The sequence below is a fragment of the Leuresthes tenuis genome, unplaced genomic scaffold (genome assembly GCF_036924035.1).
Source record: "Leuresthes tenuis unplaced genomic scaffold, fLeuTen1.0.hap1 SCAF_9, whole genome shotgun sequence".
Taxonomy (NCBI): domain Eukaryota; kingdom Metazoa; phylum Chordata; class Actinopteri; order Atheriniformes; family Atherinopsidae; genus Leuresthes; species Leuresthes tenuis.
Genome location: NW_027325363.1, coordinates 7,401,215 through 7,423,397, shown reverse-complemented (window position 1 = coordinate 7,423,397; position 22,183 = coordinate 7,401,215). Strand labels below are relative to the sequence as shown.

The window sequence follows — 22,183 nt, the reverse complement described above, 5'->3', positions numbered from 1 at the left end:
CTGCTGATGAAATACATCATCACAGCATGCTATCACCATGGTGTTCTCATGTTAAAGGATTTGTGTCATAGATAGCATTTTCCTCAATGGCCCGAGACTATTGATGTGCGAAAAAGGGACATCTCACCAGTGTACTCTCTTCCACATGTATGGGAAGTCTCAAACATGCTTTTTTTGTTTTCTTATAAAAACAATAGCCACTTTTCCATAAATAACACTCCAATATCTGATGTGGAGCCTTACTTCCAGTGTGGAAATGTAAAAGACATCATGTCTTGTTCCAGTACCTAGAAGATCTCCATCTCTCCTTAACAACTACAGACCAGTTGTTCTAATGTTACACATGATGAAAGTCCTGCAGAGGCTGAGGGTTCGCTCAGCTAAGTAAGCAAGTGAACACCTTTCAGGACCCACTTCAGTTTGCTTATCATCTCTGAGGCTGGAGTAGAAAATGCCAAAGATGCCATCATCTACCTTGTTCACGAGCCCACTCATTTAGAATAAGGAGACAGCACTGTGAGGATCACGCCATTTGAATGTCCAGTGCTTTTAATTCAATCCAACCTCCACTGTTATTTGAGAAACTCCTGGAAGTAGAAGTTGATCCCCCCCCCCCAAAAAAGAATGGCCTGGATTATTGAATGTCTGACTAACAGACCACAATTTGTGAGACTGAAGAGTTATGAGTATGAGAAGGTGATAAGCAGCACAGAAGCACTACAGAGGACTGTTCTCTCTCCACTTCTCATCATTCTGTGCACCACAGACCTCCAGCACAACTCAGCCTTGCTATTTCCAGAATTACCCAGATGACGAGGCAGTTGTGGGATGAATCAGTAATGGACAAAAGGCTGAGTACAGGTAGCTGGTTAGCCATTTTATGTCAATCACTTTAATTTGAATGTTCACATGACAACGAAGATGACAATAGGTGTGTATATACTGAGATTGTGTGACACGTGACTGTGCAGTGGTGAAAACTAAAATGAATTGATTCTGCAACTTCTGGATGCAGTTGGTGGCACCAGAATATATATATACATCTTTTGCACCAACAGTCACGTGCAGAGCTTGGGTCCATGCATATCCAATCAGACCATCCCTGTCTGGAAAAACACATCAAATCTGTCAAAGAGAAAGCAGGAACATTCAAGTAGCCGAAAAAAGGATCATCAATTTACAATTTGGCGCAGTCTGATAAACAACCTAAAAAATGGTCTGAATATCAGCTGTGATTAATTCTTTAAAGACTCTTTCTATGGTAAAAGAAAACGTCCTGCCAAGAACAGAACACATTTCTAACCATGTAAACAATAAAGAGTAGAAATACACTGGAAAATACAAGGAAATCCTCACACGATGCAAGGCATTCATCGGCCTCAAGCACAGAAAAGCTAGGAGATTTGACTTCATACAGATGGAACTAAAATCAACCAGAATGACTGGCACAACAGTAAATATTGACAAAGTTTGCAAAGGCTAATTAACTGAGCAATACAGCAGCATCTGTAAGACAAATGGTTGTGTGATGGCATGAGCATGTATGGTTCCCATTGCACTGGTTCTCTGATGTGACAGAAGCAGCTTGATGAATTCTGTGTATAAGTGTGTTTTGTGTTAAGTGTATAGGCCTGTACTGCTCAGTGTTAAATGTTGCAAAGCAACTGGACATCACTGACAATACACATGGAAAATGAAAAATACACGGTAAAAGCAACCCAGGTGTTTTTGAAGATAAAGTGAGAAGTTATACAGCAGTGGCTCAGTCAAACACTATGTCGACTCAGTGGAGTTGCATTTCATACTGAAGACTAACCTAAGGCAAAAAGACCCAACATCAAACAATAGCTGCAGATGGCTGCACTAAGATTCTGGCAAAGCTATCTATTTTGGTGATGTCCATGGGTTTAAGAGTTCAGAAAGTTGTTGTTTATAAAGACTTTTAAAGAAAGTACTGACAACAAACTTTTAAAAAAATCTTTTGAACCCCTGAAAAATAGGGTTCTGCTTTGTTCAGCATCTGTAATTCCTTCATTTTATAGGTGTGAATACTGTCAAATCAGTGCAAGTGTCTGCACTTTAAGTTCATATTCATGATCTAACTATTCTATATTTAAACGTTTAAAATGGCAAAAAAAAAAAATTGTGAGACACTTTTTCCAAAAGTCATTTTGGACCTAAATTTGTTTTTGATCAATCTGTGCCTAAGAATTCAGGTTTTCATCCAAGTAAAAAGATTTTTAAAATGAATTCCGTGCAGCATTTTTGCTTGTTTGAGTATGTTCAGCTGCTATATTTGTTCTGAATTAAATGACACATTTATTAGTTGTGTCAGCTGGAGATGGCTGGGATGTATGGCATCATGATTAGGACCAAGGTTCCCATCCTCCAAACTGTTTATGGCTACATTTAGGGGAAAAAAAAGATTGTGGTTTTGATTAAATATAAAAACACACAATGTGTACTGATGTGTCTGTGGACTGGCCTGAAGCAAGCTGGACTAAACTGGCACTGTGGTAAATTGTAAGTTTATGACGATTAAATGTTCTTGCACAAATATATTTTTCATTTAACCCTTTACTTATGTGCAATATCAGTGTAACTTATCAAATATATTAATTAAAGATATTTCCATAGAAAACTGCCATTTCTTAAAGACAGAATATTTAAAGGTTCCAGTCTTGCAGACTGAATTTCGTATTATTCCAATAGAATAGTTCTATGATATTAGAATTATATATATTTTAAATTCTATTACCAACTTTTATGGGGAGACCTTGCCAATAGCTACTTTCTCTGACCTTTTGGCCCTTATGAATCTTAGTGCATCCTTAGCTCCACAGGCAGGGCTCTTGGCAGTCGTTAAGTAGAAGCTCAAGATGACAGATGACTGAATTTCTTCTGTGAGGACACCTAGGCTGTAAATATCCTGTCATGCAAGCTCAGGTTGTTAAATGTGTAGCATCCCTTAAAATCACTTGTAGAATATCCTGTGGAAACACTCCAATAAATATGTCATAGTATTTTAATTGGCTGTTTGGAAGGTATTTCGTAATTCCTTAGTTGTTAATGCCTTCTGTCAAAAATAATATTAATGCATATTCCTTGGCTTTTGCTGCTACAAGTAGCTTATCAGAAAGGATTACAAAACTTCAAAATATGGTAAGAGGCGATAGTTTGAGGTAGAGTTCCCCAGTCATTTCCAATCGGACTACAGCAATCTGAAAGAAATGCTGATTGCTGCCTCATTCTGTACATTCTGTCTTTTTCAACAGCATTATTAGAGTGGGCCATTGATGTAAGCAGAGGAAACTGAAACACAATAAGAGACTAATTCTAATGAGGGAAACTGGTGTGTAGCTGGCCTCCAAGTTAGGTTCAGTTGGCCACTTATTATCACTATCCATCCATCCATCCATTGTCTATATCCTCTTTATCCAATTCAGGGTCACAGGTGGGCTGAAGCCTATCCCAGATGCACTTATGACCAACATACCAGCACATTCCAGTGGCTCTAAAAATTCCCACTGACATAAAAATGACTATTGGAACTTATTTTCAAAATATCAATCATGTGATTCAGACAAAATATCATATTTATGTTCTATGATATTTTGGTGACTTGGAAGCGGTATTCAGTGAAAACGCAGGATTTAAAGGGATATTTCAGGTAGGGTTGTGTGACATATTTGTGAATAGTTTGTACATTGCGGTCATAGCACTCTCTTTTTGGTACTAACTACTCACAATTACATCACTAACTATTCCTTTAGCTGAAGGACATGGATGAAATCTATTCTGATAAGCTTGAGTAATTTTTTTTTTCACTTTGAGTTTGCTGCTTCTACAAATTGTGAATTTCCAAATTGGTAGTTCTTTGAGTGGATTTCCGTTAGATACAGTAGAAAGCAGGTTTGGCCACTGAATGTATTCTAAACAATTAGAAATATCCCAGCTGTCGTTGGGACGAGTGGCAGGGCGCCAGTTCATCACAGGGCCACACAGAGACAAATGAGACAAAAAAAACATGCACACTCACTCCTAGGGTTAATTTAGAGACACCAATTAAGCTAACCATGTTTTTGAATGGTAGAAGGAAGCCGTAGTACCTGGAGAGAACCCACACATACATGGGGAGAAAATGTAAACTCCACACAGAAAGGCACAGCTGGGATTTGAACCAAGAACCCTCTTACTGTGAGGCGATCGTGGCTTCCAGCCCCTCCTTGAATCAGTCAAAGATATGACAAAGTTATATGGTCCTGGGCAACATAAAAAGATAAACACACTATATGAAAATGTACTGTTCAGTTTTTATGAAAACTGACAGGATATTACATTTCTCTTCACTGTCGGGCTTTTGAGCCAAATCCATTTGGTGTCAAATGGGAGGATCAAGGGCTGTGACTCACAAAATCGTACGGCCTTAATGAATTTCAGGTACATCTGAGAGACCAGATGCGTTCAGTTCTACATGTAGGACTATATAGGATTCATGAAAAGGTACATAGTAGTTCTGTGCGCTTTGGTGTTGGTGTAACAACTTATTTATCACTTTGATACATACAAAGCATTGATTCCTGCAAGGAGCAGGAATGATCTTCTGCCATTTGTCCAGGGTTGTCCATTGTGTTGTGTTGCTTACTTCAGAGCACTACTTCGGAGCAGTCTGCAGCACAGAGCCAGCTTTCTTTATCCATTTGTTTAGTTACTTTGAGTCACTGGCTCCTATCTAATCTAATCTCATCCAATAACAGCATGTGAGTTCCATGTCCAGCAACCTGTGTCAACACCACAACCTACACTGGTAAATGTAGGTTATCTAATTAATACCTTAAGCAATGTAGCAATTCTTTCATTTGTCTTGTGAGGTTTGGCTGTATAGAAAATAGAGGGATGATGCAACCACATAATTAATCTGACTCTGTCATTTGAATAATATCACAACATAATACCCCTGTTGAACTATCTTCAACTGTAATTGCTGATGAAAGAAATGCTTTGAAAGTGAATAGCTTTAGAGACGATGAGACTGCTGTTCTCGATCGACTTGTGAAGTAACCCTGTCATATTTGATTGTTTGCTGAGTGACCTTTCCTGAACAAGAACAACATGGGTGAAAACATGTTTCATATAATTTATTTCTGCTTGAAAGGTCAAGTCTGTCACCTAAAAGTACAGTGTACACTCATTTAAGTTATACTGGTTCCTATCAAGAGTAATGCATCCCATGTTTAAGGGAAACTTGCTGAACTGAGGCACACAGTAAAAGATGCAATCTTAAAAGCAATCAGCCTAGTGAATTGGGCAGATTTAAACAACTGTTTAGGGGCAGCAGCTAATTAACACTAAATCTAGATGTGATCCATTAACTCAAGCTAATCTATAAATTACCTTTCCAAGGTGAATTGTACTACTATTGGTTCAAGCACTGTCTGCTTTAGATAATGTCACAATTTGAAATCACAAGGGAACATTTGCAATCTTACTGTACTGGCATTCTGCTATGAAACTCATTTGGTAATAGAAAATCCATTTATAATTATAGTAAAACATTATAGGCTGTAATTACTTAAGCCTGGATTAGTAATGCAAATTCAGGATGGAGGGTACATATATGTAAAATGGATACAGATACAATCCAAGTGCATTTTCTTTCTCAGTTCCTGAATAAATTTCAAATGCAAGTGGCCCGTGCATCGACTGGGATTATAAAGAGTTCCAACAATTATTCATTCAACATCAGCTTCAAACTGCAAAGAAGATTTGTTAGACAACCCGACAGTGAGCAAACGACTCAACAAATCAGCTTAGTATGGAGTTCCTGGTCTGCACAGGCAGTGTTATTTTAAGATGCTGCAGTCACTAGATTGAGCTGAAGAAGTCCTCTAGAAAAGAAATAACCAAGACAGAGTGAGCTGTTTGTCAGATTTACCTTCCATCAAAAGAAAAAAATAGAAGCATTTGGTGCTTGTTGCTGAATGACACCAGGGCAAAAAAGAACCTTCCTCAACAGAGAGGTGTAACTGAGCTTCGTCCTCCCCTGTGATTTACCACAGTGGGGGAAGCTGGGGGAAGGACAGGGCTGGACAATCCACAGAACTGGCAATAAATATCCCTGCTGGGAAAAACTCTTAGCAGTGTTTTTTTGCTGCTGTGCAAGAAAAAAAAAGAGGAAAGTGGAAAGTGGCGATAAATCAGTTTCAAAAAGTAGGTCAGAAATACTGTACTATCTCCAGGTGAAATTACAAGTTCAAATAGTGTTACTTACAAGACTTTACATTTGATGTTCCCCAAATCGACTTTGGGAAAATGTTTCTTTTTCTTTTTTCCTCTCAGATCTCAAATGTTGGTCATTGCAAGTATTATATTACACACTCAGAAATGAAAGTGACAGAACAAGCCCTCAGTGTACTTTCTGGAAAATAAATGGCACAAAAAAACAGAAAATATGTGTCATAAAAGAAAGAAAAGCAGAGGTTACACAGCTTAACTCAAGAGAGCAGTAAATGCCTTGATTAACAAGAAATCATTGAAGTACAATTTTGATTCTGATTATTATCAAACGTTTACACAGTAACTCTTGTTTTCCTTAAAGATGCTGCAGAACAGTTGGTGAAAATACATATGACCAATTACTTTTACTCACAAACACTTTATTTCATTAATTTTCTAATAAAAAATTTCTAATAATACTCTGTTGAACTGTTTTCTTTTTTATGGAAGAATGATTGAACAATATACAGCTTTACTGGAAAAATATAACAATTTTATGCCCAAGATGTCCTCATTTTATCTTTTAAAAGCAATAAAAGGCAAAAAAAAGATGCATGTTCCAAAATGAAAAGATAACACACTTTGTGTTTGATTGAATGTACCGTAGCAAGTTCCAACAAGTTGTTGGTAGCCATCAACAAAACTTTGGTGGCATTCTGGTTGCAGATTTTAGACTGGTTGCAGACTCTTCTCGGCAGAATTAGTAGAGTTCAATTAAAGTCACTGGGCTACTAACATGGATCGAGCTTGGAATTTCAGGAAGGTCCTTCGGCCATTTTAGAATTCATTCTACGATCAGTTTAGATGTGTTTGTGGTCGTTGAAAGATGAAGCTGTCTCAAAGTTTTAGCTGTAGCACTGATGATTATTAGTTATACTAAAGAGTTTTTGGACAAAAAGGAAAAAAGTCCAAAGATATCACTGCAATCCCAATTTTAAATGAATGTAAGCTTCTGACTGGCATTGTACACTTTCTTCACACAAGCTCCCAAAGATTCTCAAAGTGCTGGGCAATCTATGTGTGAAAATGAAGATTTGTGCACCCTGAACCACTGTTTCACAATCTGAGTCTGATGAATCGTGGAATTGTCATCTTGAAGTATATCCATGCTATCAAGGTACACAAAGTCTATTGATAAAAACCTGATCATTTACAATAATCAGGTAGTCAGTTGAATTAATTTTAGGACACATAGCATTGTTGAACCAAGACTTGAGCAACAGAAACAACCCCAGATGATTTACTTGGTAAAATCCAAGTGGTTTAGAACTGCTTGAACACAACATAAAAATTACAAATCTCCATATTTTGAGCCCCTTGTTTTCCTGCTTGACATATTGTTTACTACAAGCAGAGTTGCTGCATTTAAAAAAAAAACTAATTACAAGTTGCCTTGCTAATTTAAACTAATAAAAATGCATTATCAGTGTGCATGAGTAGTGAATGAAAGGTTCTCCCATCAGAACAGTGTTTACACTTCTCATACAAACACACTGAGACACTGGACGAGGTACCGCTGCACATGTTGAGGTGAGTCCTAAGAAAACACATACAGTAGATCCATTCATAAGATCTCTGCAAATGAACTCAAATGTATGTTTTCCATTACAATTACGTCTACTGGGATGATTTTTATTCTCGGTTGTTGCTATAATTTTTTTACATTATTCCACAAATTACATTGTGATGCAGTAGCTAACAAAAATCTGACAAAATCCATTTATCAGAATTTGGGAAAGATATATGGGGTTCTATATACAGTATTATCTTTATAATTATTAATACAAGTAATCAACCATAATTAGACTGCTGAAAGTGCTGGTGAAAAAGGCTGCACAATGTTGAACTACATTTCAGAGGTTCGAATGCTGAATGTGTATCTTCTGTTAATTAAAATCTACCCCGCTAATTACTTCTGTAATTAGAAAACACTGCATTTTCAAAAATGGTGGGGAAAAAAAGAAAACCCCAAGCATTCATACATGAAAATGAACAACATTAATCAGTGGGCTTGGCTGAAGTCATGTCCAAAAACAAACCACAGAAACAAACATCCCAAACAAGCAAACAGAGGCCAACAGTGACCCTAAAAATGTATGAATGTTTGAAGCTAGTTAAAAATACCAGTGTCACATTTCACGGTACGGCATAGGAATGACAGCCCGCAGCTACAAAAACTTCGGTTTGATTTGGCCATACATCCAAAACCAACAAGCATTTTATTTTAACAGAATCCAATCAAATATTCAGTTGCAGGATCCAGAGATATGATCTAGTCATTCAGTGAACAGCAATAAATAATATCAATAAAAAGACACACTGTATGCCCATTTTCACCTCTCAGTATATCATAAATATGAAAAGGACAATTTATTGGGAGATTTATCAGAATCAATAGCTATGTAGTAAACATCTTATACCATTTGAATAAAACAACAGTGGTGAAAAGTAAAATTCATTAAAAAGCATTAAAAGCAGGCTTGTGACCTGAAGGTTTTCAGTTTCAATGCACAGTATGTCTGGGAATATGTGGATAAGGAGAGCAAATGAAAAACACTCCTCACTCATCTACTACTGAGGTGTCCTTGAACTAGGAACAACCCTCCAGCTGCTCCACTGGAGCTGCACAGTAGCCAAATACAGGGAAGCATGACTGGGTGGTGCAGGCAGCTCCCTGGTGTGAATCTATACATATGTGAAACAGACTGTGTCTAAAAATGATCAAGCAAGTTCAGCAAACCTGTTCTGGAAAAAGCAATGTTGAAGAAAAAATACAAAGAAAGCTTCAGCTGAAACAGCGTATGTTAATGCTTACTGGGCTCTTGGGGGAAATGAAAGGTTGATCCAAACATTGTTTATTGGGAAGGATGTGCAATATAAATCATGTAGAAAGAAAATGGAAACAATAACTCACCTTTTGCTTTGCTTTTTGTCCCAGCCACTGATAGCATGAGGGAAAAAAGCCAGGAGACAATAAATTAGGTAAGTGGTATGAAGGAGTTACATTGATAGCATGATGATTATTTGTTCTTTGCATGGTGACAGAGAGAACATGATTAAATGGTGGAAACGAGCGGTGTGCTGAGAATTCATTTATAGCATACCCACACGGAATGTCAACGTGTTGGAGTTTAATATCAATAAAACTTACCAAGCTGGGCTGCATCAATTATTCTCCATCAAAACATGTAGCAGCTGGTCCATGTAATATAAATACAAGTATTTACATAGCGCTTAGAGTAAAACTCATAAAATCCAAATATATCGTTTATGATTATAATAATGCTCAATGTATTTGTTCATAAATTGAAGAACAAAGATTGTTATAGTTCTTAGAATGATTACTTTAATGTGGGTTCACAAAGTGTACAGAGTTGAAATTGTCTATTTATATTTTCAAACAACATCTCTTTCAAAATGAAGATGTCTTAACAGGAATTGTGTTATTTCATTGGCTAAACTTGGGGACAAGAGCATCATTAAATACAGCTTCACGGCACAACATCTTTTGGGACTTCACACGTCAAACTGATTGATATGAAAAAGATCAACAACTAATCTAAGCCAGTTATGTACACCATAAACCAGAAGTAAGTACATCCTGTAATATTGCGAAAACATCTATTGGTATTCTGGTTTGGTTGCGACATGTCCTGAGTTCAGATCTTGGACGAGCTGCCAATTTATGTTTGGCCCTGGCTCATTGGGCCGCAACATAAAATGCAGACTGAATACATGGGTTTAGAAAGATATGGGGTCTAATACTAATAACAACAAGCTACGGTAACCAATAGCATGAGTGACAATCTGCCAGTTAGCAACACCAAACAAGCTTTATACATACTTTCACAGGGGAAGCGGCTGAGGATGCAGAAGGTCAGAACACAAATGATTAAAAAAGTAGTTTTGTCTCTTAGGAACAATCCAAAAACACTTTCTGAAACTATTAAAAATGCAAACTTTAAAATAGGAATTCTGATTAGAACAACAGGTCAAAATGTTAACACCAGAATATCATATTATCAGTTTAGGACATGTGGTCTGTTTCTCTCCGTATGTCTGTATCATGACGCCACCTGAAAAAACAGTGGGCCTTATCAAAGACCGAATAAAAGAAGTTAAAACCAATTAAAACTCAGCTGCAACACGCATAGAACAAGCTTCATCATAAATCAGAGTTGCAGTGGCATACTTAACTAAAATATTGATACAAACAGGACAATGTCTGCACAATCTGGGGCTAAAAAACAAACAGTGAAGGGGCTCAAATGCAAACAATGGTTATGAGTGGAAATGTGCAGATTTATGTGACAGCTCATACAATGCACACTGCAGACATTAACGGATGGTGCACAAAAAATAAAGCTCCAGCTTGTTCTCAAACACAACCTTCAGGATAAAGCTTTGGTTAAAAAAACAATGAAAACTGTGGTGGATATGGGGAGCATATGCCTTGAGAGATGAAACAATGTATTTACTAAGCATGTTGGGGTCCATCATATTTGGCATTAACATGGCTAGAACTACCACTGAGAGTGTACAGTCCTTTAGATAAATAACTGAAGTCCTAAAGTGACGATGTGGGGCTACATGTATGCAAAAGGTGTTAGGACATGACACATATAGACAGCACCATGAGCGATAGTGGATATACCAAAATATTGGCTGACAAGGTGGTTCCCAGTGTACGGAAGCTTGGCGGAGGAGGAATATTCCAGCATGATAACGATTCAAATCACTCTGCCAAAATTAGAAAAGAGCTTCTAAAGATGAAAATGAAAGCTATGAAACCTTTGGGGTATAGCAAAGAGAAAGCTAGAGTAACACAACCCCTCCAGCAAAGACGAACTGAAAAAAAAAACGTCTCTGAAGAATGGTAGAATATTCCTCTTGAAATTCATGCAACACAGGTGCCATCCATTGTCAGCAGGATTGAGTCTGGCATCAAAAGTGGGTGATCTTATTCTCAAGAACTGTTTTTTGTTGCATTGGCCGTTTCTACTCGGAAGAATTGTTTTAATAGAGTAAATCATATATTTAATGTCAGATTTGGGGATTCTAATTAAACTAAACTGTGTGTCATAGTTACAAGAGCCAAAACTCAACTAAGCCTACTGACCTTCTTTTCTAAAGGTTTTGATAGAGTTTAACATGCCAAATGTGATGCTTTGCAGTTTGTGAAGCGGATGAGTGAACATTTAACATACCTTTCTGTCTAGTTTAAAGTAACTGTGTCATGCATAATTATCTTTAATGTGGTTCTTCCTCCATCAAGAATACCTAATGTCCCAATTCAATGTGTCAAATACTGTAGTGGAGGAATCTTGAGACATCTAAAGACATCTGAAAACATCTAAAGAGGTTCTGTTAAATTTTTAATCACAACAAAATTAGTAAATGTTTTTCTCCACAGTGTCACTGGTTTAGGGATTTTACTCAATAACTTCCAACCTTTACTTTCTCTGCAAATTACACACTACTCTGGGCAACATGGCAGAACAAAGCAAATTGGTAAACAATTTCCTTTCATCATCACTCAAGAGGCAAGTAATTTGTTTCTTTCCAATAGTTACATAACAGAAGGTGATTAAATGTCTTTCAAGTAGAACTGCTTGGTAACATATAATGAGCAGAAAACATTGTCAACAAACACTTCAGACTACAGCAGATTAACACTAGATATGCCAGCAAGACCCATCAGAGTTTGAGGATTCCCCGTCGAAAACTGCAAAAATTAACCAAGACAAACACTTTAGAAGAAAACAACGACAAAGTTGTGCTTGTGTTCCAATTACATAAGCATTTCTTTTCAAATTCAACAAAAACCTTATCAAAAATATTATGCTGTGACAATTTTCTTTACATTTTAAGACAAATACTCTCTCAATTGATAAGATGATCAAATAAAAATATGAAGCAAAGAACAGATGGATGAAAATGTGTTCAGTCTTTCACTTTGAACCCTGAGTGAATATTCCCATTTCACAATAAATTGTGTTGTGCATTTTTCAAGGAACCTGTAAATGAAACCTTTGTCGTAGCAGGATAACTATGGGGAAAAAATTTAAATCTTATATTTTATAGTGAATTATCTTTCTCGCCCCAGTCATTTAGATAGGGATTTAGATATGTGTTGTTAACCCAACACAACTGCCTGGAGGAATTTCCAAGATGGCTACCAAGTGATGAGACTTCCATATGGACTTTGACTGAACCCTACATTGCTCTCAGTAGTAAGCAAAAGCTACGTTGCTTCTGCCATTGGTGTAGTGAATTTGTAAAACTGTAAAGTGCTTTTTAGACCTGCTACCATTTAAATACTCCAAACAAGAGGCCTGCAGACCCATACACACACTTAAAAGATAAATGGAACAAGAAACACTCGAGAGTTACTGAGAAGTCTCTTAGCCTCTAGAGCAAGACAAAATATTCATACCAGACAACAGTGGCTCTATGTTACACATTCACAGCACACGCCAGCACCTGTCGATGGACTTCCTGCTGGTCTTCTTGAATAATCGTGCCTGTTACAGCCTGTTAAGTAGGATGCTTTATTAAGTTATTGCTCAGTTGGATTTTCTTGGGGTTGTAGATGCGGTTTTGCTTTCTGGAGCTGATGTCGTGCTAACGTGTTTCAACAACTAAATGACCAATGACCAAATGACACTGTGAGCAAGCAGAATCCACCATCACCTTTTCTTTTTTCTAAATTTTGACAGGCTGAAAAAAACTAAAATACACTGAATAAGGTACCGTTTTGAATGAAAATGTTTTGTTTCTCCTAAATTTTAAAATGTTTTCATTTAATCTCAAAATGTAAATTCTTTTGTTTTAAATATTACAGATATTTAAAACAGAGTTAGCTGTATTTTAACAAACGGCACAATTATTTTATTTTTTATCCCATCTGTGAGTTACAAAGACATATTGCACTATATGAAGTTTCTGTCTTCAGTCGTGCATTATAGATTGTTCAATGCTGGATGGAGCTTTAGAAAAACAGTTACTGGTAAAGCAGGATATAAGATCTCCCTTGAAAAGTCCTGCACCAAATCTGCACTGACTCTGGGGTTTGTGGTGACTGACAAAAGCACTCCTTAAACTCTCTAAAAAATAAGCCCCACCAGGTGAATTTGCTGCTGTTCCCACTCTGGTCTACAAATGCTCTGTGGGCTGAAAGAACCTGTCTATTAGTGTAACAGTTTACATGCTACAATTTCCTTCCACCTGGAGGTGCTGAGGGCATTGTTCACACTATGAACATCTCATTTGATTCTCAGTTTTGGCGTCTTATCCTTCTGCAGCTCAAAGTTGCATCTGTATTCAACATCAATCCTGTTATCACGTGTTCACCAACTGCTGATATTTGACAACTGCTTGGCATCCATCCCAGCAACAACTAATTACATGTTTGCAGTGAAGGCTATTTGAGAGGCATGAATCTCAATAAAAATAGTTATAATTTTGCTCATTACAGTAGCCATAGCTTCAGGTGGAATGAAGCCTTGTGGAAAAAAGCACTATTTCTGACTTAGAAATAGGTCAGTGGTAACCTGAAGTGTTGGAAAGGGACAGAATACTTATCTGTAAAATGGGTCACTTCTTGGTGATCTTGAACAAACCCTTATCTGATGTGAAGACTGGAAACAACATACACTTGATGTATGCCATGCTTCTATCTAATAGAAAATTCATTGTTTTTGACAGTCATTAATCTTTTGTGAGCCTCCAAGCCTTCGCCTCTTCCTATTTTCCCCTGATGTGGAAGTTATTAATCTCAGACTCTCTCCCAATTCAATAGTGTTGACAAAGTCAGACACCATGATAAGATTCTCCTTGCTGTGAACTGGAAATGTTTGCAAGCACATGGCAAGCATATGAATATATCTTTTAGAGGGAACGCTAACATTTTGACATTCCTAAGAGGACTTTCACTAAAAATCAGCAGCAGAGAAAATAACATCCTCCTCCCCTGTAGGAATGTCAGGGTATCTAACAAATTACAAATGAAATCTAATGATTAAATACATAAGTTTATGTGTTGCTGTAAATTCAACACAGTGACTTATTGTTTATTTATGTGACTTGTTTTCCTTTAAGGTCTTTATTATATCTTACTGACAGTTTAAGTGAATTGAGGTGTGGAAAATTCTTGATCCTAATTTGTATCACACTGCAGATGTGGGTGACTGTGCATTGATATAGTTTCAGTGTGTAACTTAAAACAGATATAGTATACAATATTTTGCAGTATTGTGATCAATACTTAGAGATTTGATGGTACATTTCACTGTACTGAATCATGTAAGTCATGTTAATGCGATATGTTGGGTGAATTACAAAAGATATATGAATTGTGTATAATACACACTTTGGTTTTCAACTAATATGAGTAACAACATTAGCTATTTTCACCATAGGGTCCGGTTGAATAGTCTATTTTACATAGAAACCCTCCTAACTGGGTAAAATAAAACGCATCTGAGCAGCAACCATGATAAGAGCTATTTGAATTCTCCTAATGCCAAGGATAAGAGCTCCAATGCTTCCTTTAATATCTTTTCAAGCACACGATACACCAAACCATCCTTTTAGAGAAAAGGGAGATAATTCCATCCAACCAGTTATTGCGGCTGCAACTTTCACAGCAATGCTAGATCATTTTCAACCAGTTTTACTACCGTAACAGTGCTTTGTGTGGATAAATATGAGGACAGGAGGGTAAACGTGAGCAGCCTATGATGGCACTATGTTTCTTCATCAACATTTTTCTTTCCTTTTGAATTTACAACCTTGATAGTAAAGTAATATTCTATATTATCTCTAATACATTAGTAAAAATGTGATTTTATTGCATTCGACAAAGTATCTAATCTACTTTTTGCAAAATATTTATTGAACATTTCCCTCCCTTCTAAATGAATTTCTCCTACCACCTTTACTTTACCCCATGATGTTTTCCAATGGGATCAGAAAAAATAGCTTGGGAAGAGATGATTGGAGGTAATATCCTTAACTATTCCATCGTACCCCTGATGTTTGCAACACCAATATTAGAATTTTGAAAGCACTAAATAAAAGGGGAATTTAGACAGATCTGACTGGTTGCATTGATAAATGAAAATTTCAAGTAGCTATGTGTGGTTATATGGTAATTCAAGGATTAAAGACACTGAGATGTATCTTGAAATACTATAATAAAAGGTACAATGTAATCAAATTGAACGGAAGCACCAGTAAAGAGTCACAAAATGAGATATATCAATTCTCTCAAAAGCATAAGGGTAAAGAAATTAGAGATTAGAGAGCTGATATCTCATGCAAACAAACGGATGATTGGTTTTGCATCTTTACTACAATAATGTCATCTCATGGCTTAATTTATCTAAGAAAAAATATTAAAGAAAAGAAGAACCAGTGGCATTAACCTGCAATGATCCTGAATATTGTCTAGAACATCACTCCTCTGTGATTTAATGAAAAAAAATATTTAGAGTGATTAAGATGTTTCCAAGCATCATGTTGAGTGCAGTTGTTAATCGACACTAAACACTGTACATCACTTAAAACCTACAGGTTGACAGATGTTTATTCAAGGAGAGTTTATACTTATTGCCATAAATATGTAAAACTGTTCAAACTGTAGATACAAAAATGTAAATCGACAAAAAAATTATGACAAACCTTCAAAACAAACCAAAAAGCATTGAGAACCTTAATTTAAAACCAGGTGAGCAAAATGGGATGAAAAAGAAATGAATACCAACTGCGGGATAAAGATGGAACCCAAATCGGACAGATTGGAACAATAAAATGGATAACGGCGTGTCAGTGACAATGAGATAAGAAAGACATAAGAAAAGAGGAACCACAACAAGGCAGCAAGATAGGACATTGGCCAGTTAAGCAAACAGGCATACATTTGGAACAGTCAGCCTCCTTGTTAGCTGTACTTGCATTGTGTGATGCTAAATGTGTGACAGTGAAGTCTGTTAATTCATCTGTCAGTCTTATTTCTGAAAGAAAACAACAGTAATAGCTGCTGATCCTTGTGGTGATTAGTTTTCACAAGCCACTGAGAGGTTTGTTCCTCAGCTGGCCATCACTGAGGTCACTTCTCTCCTTCTGCCAGGGTCTCACGGTAAACTCTACTCGGACAGTGTGCAAAGCTTTGATGAGAAAGCACTTCATCATTTTCAGCTCACATCCAAACACCCTCAAGCGAAATGACAGTACAGTTTTAATAGCCACACTGGGCATCTGTGCATGCCGGTGGCCCTAAAACACCAGAAGCATATATATAAAATTTAAGCTTCAAAATGCTAATTTTGAATGATTTCATGCTCCAGTAACTTTCATTTTAGACTGATGTAACACTGATAGAAGCAGCTAAGTGTTTTAAATGTCAAATTTAAACAGTTAATGTATTTTCAAAATGGCTGAATTCTTCTGTTTGTTGTTTGCTTCTTTTACAATACAACCATCAACGAATAAAGTGAACACTAGAGCTGAGAATATTCCTATTAAGAGCACTGTAAGTGTTACAGACACAGAGACTGAATTTCTGTCACACCAGCCTGCTTTGTTGATAATGCAATGAGTCCCAAATGAGGCGGTAGAGACAACACCACTGCCTCTGTGAAGTCAGAAATGAATTAATTCAGTTCCAGAGTAGAAATATTAGACTGACGTTGTGAGGGTTACATCAGGTTTTTATTTCAAAATAAAAACGTTGTCCTTAAACCAATAAAACAGCGACAGAAAACAAATATCCTGATCTAAAGCAAGGGACTCACTGAGGACTTAAACCAGGGTGTTTTGAAATAAACAAATTCTCTATGTTTGAGGAAGTATAAAAACCCACAAAGGTCAGATTTAGGTGGCAGGAGGAGACAGTAAGTCCACCACAACAAGCAAAGATATGTCCATCACTATATAACAACTTATTGAATTTATATCGGGATGGCTTCAAAGAAGCCAACATATGAATTTAAGCACATTATGTGCAACAATACTGTAAAGTGTTCTTTAAAAGGTTGTCTTTATTTCACGTTTCTCTTTAAAATCAGGTTGGAATAACTAGCTTTTATGCACAGAAAACTTTAAGCCAATGACCAAAGATCAACAAAAGATGTGGATAACAACAGATTTTTTTAAACACAAGCTCCTTGACAGTTCAGCAGTCACTATATCTTCTTCCTACTGTCCAGTGTGTTTGAAATAATTACATGTTCACTGTGTTATCACTAAAGCTGTAACAAATGGTTAGTGGCTTCTGCTTTTACAGTGATAACTTTTCCCTAAATGCAATGCAGCTCATGTTCCAGACCTTGGCGTCTTGACTGCAGGTCCAATGAGAATGCCATGATTTAAACACACCTCTTGAACTCTGAAAAGTACCATTACAGGCTTACATATTGTACCTCCTGAAGATGGCCCAAACCAATTCCTTGTTCAATTTTCTCATCTTGTCTCCACTGTTTTTCAATTGTAAGCCCTTGTGTAATAAAAGTGTGCTGGTGCCTATGCTGTTAGAGGAACATAAGCATGGGAAGGCGAGCCAGAGAAATGACAAAACTTGATTTACACAGCTGTATCAAGGTGTAGCCACTGTATGATGGATAAGACCTTCTCATCTTTACAAGTTGCACTGTTTTTGTAGAAGTAAATGATACATAGAATTCTGGTTCCTCAGTGAGATTGGGGTGTCTGTGAAATCTAAACTAAATTCTATCCACACTGGCGAAAGCTACACCTTCAGACAACTTTCGGGTCACCTATTGTGGTTTATCTTGAGGTGACAAGTGTTGTCAGAAATATTTAGCTCAGCTTAATGCCACTGAAGCTAAACACACACTTACATTTCTCTGTTTGCATCACTATGCAATCTAGTTAATTCTACATAAAGCTATATAATGATTAATGACTAACTTTTCTAGTTGTGTGACAGTGACCAGTTTGGTTAAAGTCAGACTTTACCACAAACGGCAATCACAAATGAACTTCTGATTAATTCCATTGAATATTATTATCCATTAAAAAACAAAACAACATTCTACCTAAATTGAATTTGTGATTAGTTGGCGTCCATCTATGGCAGGTCGTCTGCAAGTGATTTAGCACCAGGTTCTCCACAAACATGCGGTGCGCGATAGGAGAGGGGCGACCGTCATCCGGCCGCACCCCAGCCCCGTCACGAACGGCTCTCCGCACCGGCCGGAGCCGGCTATCCGAGACCAACCGAAGATCCGCGGCGCTACGGTACCGTTACGTCTGATTTAGAGGCGCTCGGTCATAATCCCACAGATGATACCATTGGCTCCTCAGCCAAGCACATACACCAAATGTCTGAACCTGCGGTTCCTCTCGTAGTGAGCAGGATTACTATTGAAACAACACATCATCAGTAGGGTTTCCCGACGGTCCAAACCCAGCTCACGTTCCCTGTTAGTGGGTGAACAATCCAACGCTTGGTGAATTCTGCTTCACAATGATAGGAAGATCAAAAAGCGACGTCGCTATGAACGCTTGGCCATTAGATCATCTATGCAGTTCAAGAGAAATGATCTGTTATATGTGACCAAGAGAGGAGAGCATGAAATGGCTGTACAAATCATTTTTATTTGAAGAGTTGGAAAAAACTTGTGATATTCGACCCAGTGCTGTTTTGTGTGTGATTTTAAAGAGTCTCTGCCAGAAAGGGATAAAGTACAAAGTTAGCATAGCCTTTAAAAGCAAAGTAGCCAGATTCATGGGAATTTCAGCAAGTTGAACTAGAGTTACTGAAGCTTTTGAAAAATCTATTGCCATTTTCAACCAACAGGCATTAAAATGTGCATTTTATGTACATGGCTGTACATAATAACCCTATTATTGCCTCCTTAACCATGGGGTCTCATTGTTAAGCACTTTAAATTCTGCCCTTGCTTAATTGCTAATCACAATTTTGCATTTATATATATTCAGCCATCTATTACATTAAAAAGAATAGCTTCTATACAGGAAATAAAAATCAAATGCCCCAGGCTTAGCATCATATTCTTACTTTTGTTTTTTTCCAAACTATTCTATTCATAGCAGCCTAAAACGTTATCACTTAAATCTCTATTGTTGCTCAGGCACATCCTTTTAAGGTTTACCAATTTAATGGCACAAAATTGTCTTTTAGACAGCGGTTGTAAGATGTTTTCAGTATATAACAATCCGGACTAGCAATTTAGTATGACAAGACACATGCACAGGGTTCCTCTGTCTGCTAGTTATATTGTCTGCCCTCGTAAAAATAAACAGGTGTGCAGTAGAAATGTTTTAATAGACCGAGATATTGAGTTTAATTGTACAGGTTTGCTATAGCATAACTAAAGCTATGATAAGAGAAACAGAAAATACAAACACAGTGCCTGTAGTTCCTCTATCACTCAGCAATACCTGCTAGATGGGGTATGGTGTGCATGCCACGCTGCTCATGCTGCCATGTCATGAGGTTATGCTTCAGTCCAGCTCAGCTGTATTTGATATAAATTGAGATGTTTCTAAGTGATTTTTGGAGAGTCCATCTACTCCCTGCTCTACACCAAATCAGGTTTCCTTCTGGTACAGAAAATTGCTTGACATTATGTGGCTCACCCAATGCCTTGCGGAAGCCCTGTGCATGCTGATTATGGTCCTGCTTAAGGCAATCCAGGACTCAAACCTCCAAAGTATTTATCTGCCAACCCCCAGGATAATGGCAGGCATGCACACCACTTTTCTCTGGTTTCAGTCTAGCATAATGGTGACAATGTCAAATTTCATATAACTTCATATAGTACACAAGGGAAATGTAGACTTATGAATTCAATTTTATGATTAATATGGAACAGTAAGGTTGAAAATACAGCTCAACAGTTTAAATGAAAATACCTACACATTTTGCTGACATTTGATTTGATGAAATGATAAAATTCCATTTATTTTAAATAAGATGTTTCCCTCTGCAGTGCATGAGGCTCAGGAATGCATTATGCTGTTTGTTTTAGTTGCAGAATTACTACAATTGCAAAGGCGTAATGTGGAAAATCATTAATGTCATTTTTAAGAAAAAAGGAGCATTTACAGTATATTATAAAGACCACATTATGTTTCTGAAAGTAGCCTTAAATATGGTAGTGATGATTTTCTGGAGGGGTGGCACATGAAAAAATACAAATGAAGTTTGTTGAAGAAAATATTTGCTTGTGTTCATGTGAAAATGAAACCCAGGAGGACCTGGAAATCATCTTAAGCCCTGTTCCAATACAAAGATACTTTGTAATGTACAGTGAAGCTTAAAAGTTCAAGCAGATGCTGTGCTGTTGTATTCAAAAACATTTTAGACCTTCAAACACTGTAGTTTCTTTTGGAGGAAATACATGTCGTATGCTGAGCGAAACGTTGGATGAACTGTTGGGTCAACCTTCTTCAGTCTGACAGGTGTAACAAGTTAGATCTGTGTTCACCTATCTAGCCCGAGAGGAAGAATGACAGATAGAAAGGGTGAAGTGGAGGTGATGTTCATTACCAGCTTGAAAAATGAAGAAAATGGGCTGGCAGGGGTTAAATCCCACAAATACTGTGTAACAATTTACAAATTGTGCCGCATCATATGTAACTATGTGTGAGATACGCAGTTCACCATCCTCCTGGTACAGAATATCTGTTGCATTATCTTTCAAAACACACTCATATCCTAGAGATGGAATTCCACAGAAGGTAAAGCTCTGGAGAATAGACTACATCTGGCTGCAGAAGATAATCCACTGATGAATCTGCTCACATTCACACAACCGACATCCTTAAAGCCCTTCAACTCGATATTCTGTAGATGCTATATAGATAAACTGGGCTTGCAAAGACCAATGTGCTAACAACACATAAGCATAGGCTTGCTTCGAGGTACAAGATTATGTATTGAAAATGTTTTTTAAAAAAAGGGGGGGGGTACTAAACAAGACTTAACAGGTCATTCATGCATGGTGACATGGAGTGGATAGTGTAGTGGTAAGATTGCCACCTTTCATGTGGGTGACCTAAGTGCAAGTCAAGATCCCCCCTACCAGTGTAAGTCACTGTGGATAATGGTGTCTGCCAAATTCACAAACATAAACAGCACATATTTGGCACTGACATCCAAACTGAGCAAGAATCTGCACAAAATGTGCACAAACCAGAAATATGTGGTATAAGGGAGAAAACAGCTATGAAGTTTATCTGTTGGAGCACTTTTATGAACTCACACAGAAACACTACAGCTGTAATGTCGATTCGCTCTTCCAGGGTTTAGTGATCAGGCCTTAGGATGGAAACTTGGGCCTGTCATCAGTAGTCTTTCTTCTGAAGGTGAACCTGACTTGTCTAAAACTAAACAGCAAGTTCTTTAAACCAACAATCAGGGGCATGAGCAACACCCCCCTTGAGATTTGGGCAATTTCAAGAGGACAGACCAAGGAAACAGAGTTAAGCAAGGCAGGTGCTGGTCTTTTCTGAGCCAGTACCACCGAAACCGTTGATGAAGAGCAGTCTTCTGGCAAGAAAAAATAAAATCTCACAGTTGTGCAAGAAGAAGTTGGTACTTTTAAACTGTCATTTTATGGATCAATAACTGTAATGGAACAATTCTACTTTTTTTTTTATTACAATCCTATTTTCTCCTATTCGATAAATGGCATGGGTGGAAGTAAATTCAAAGCAGAGAGAGAATACTTATGAGAAAACAATATCCTCTTTTTGACATCTCGAATCAGTACCTTGAGCTTTTCATGTGCATAATAATGTTTGTATGTGTCCAAAAAAAAGCATAACAGATCATAACAATTTCTCATCCTCAAAGTCTTCAGGGCATTACAATAATTACATATCATCCTGCATTATTCTACCAAAATGCATCCAA

The 22,183-nt window shown here is 37.3% G+C and overlaps 1 protein-coding gene across 2 annotated transcripts in view; it reads right to left on the bottom strand.

The window, feature by feature from the left end:
• The window catches only part of LOC140314069 (cell adhesion molecule 2-like), a 144,557-nt gene that overhangs the window by 39,639 nt on the left and 82,735 nt on the right, over positions 1–22,183 (bottom strand). For both annotated transcript variants that reach the window (XM_072392099.1, XM_072392100.1), the window contains exon 2: positions 9,191–9,217. In XM_072392099.1, the coding sequence (XP_072248200.1) occupies positions 9,191–9,217 (27 nt within the window). The remainder of the gene's footprint in view (positions 1–9,190; positions 9,218–22,183) is intronic.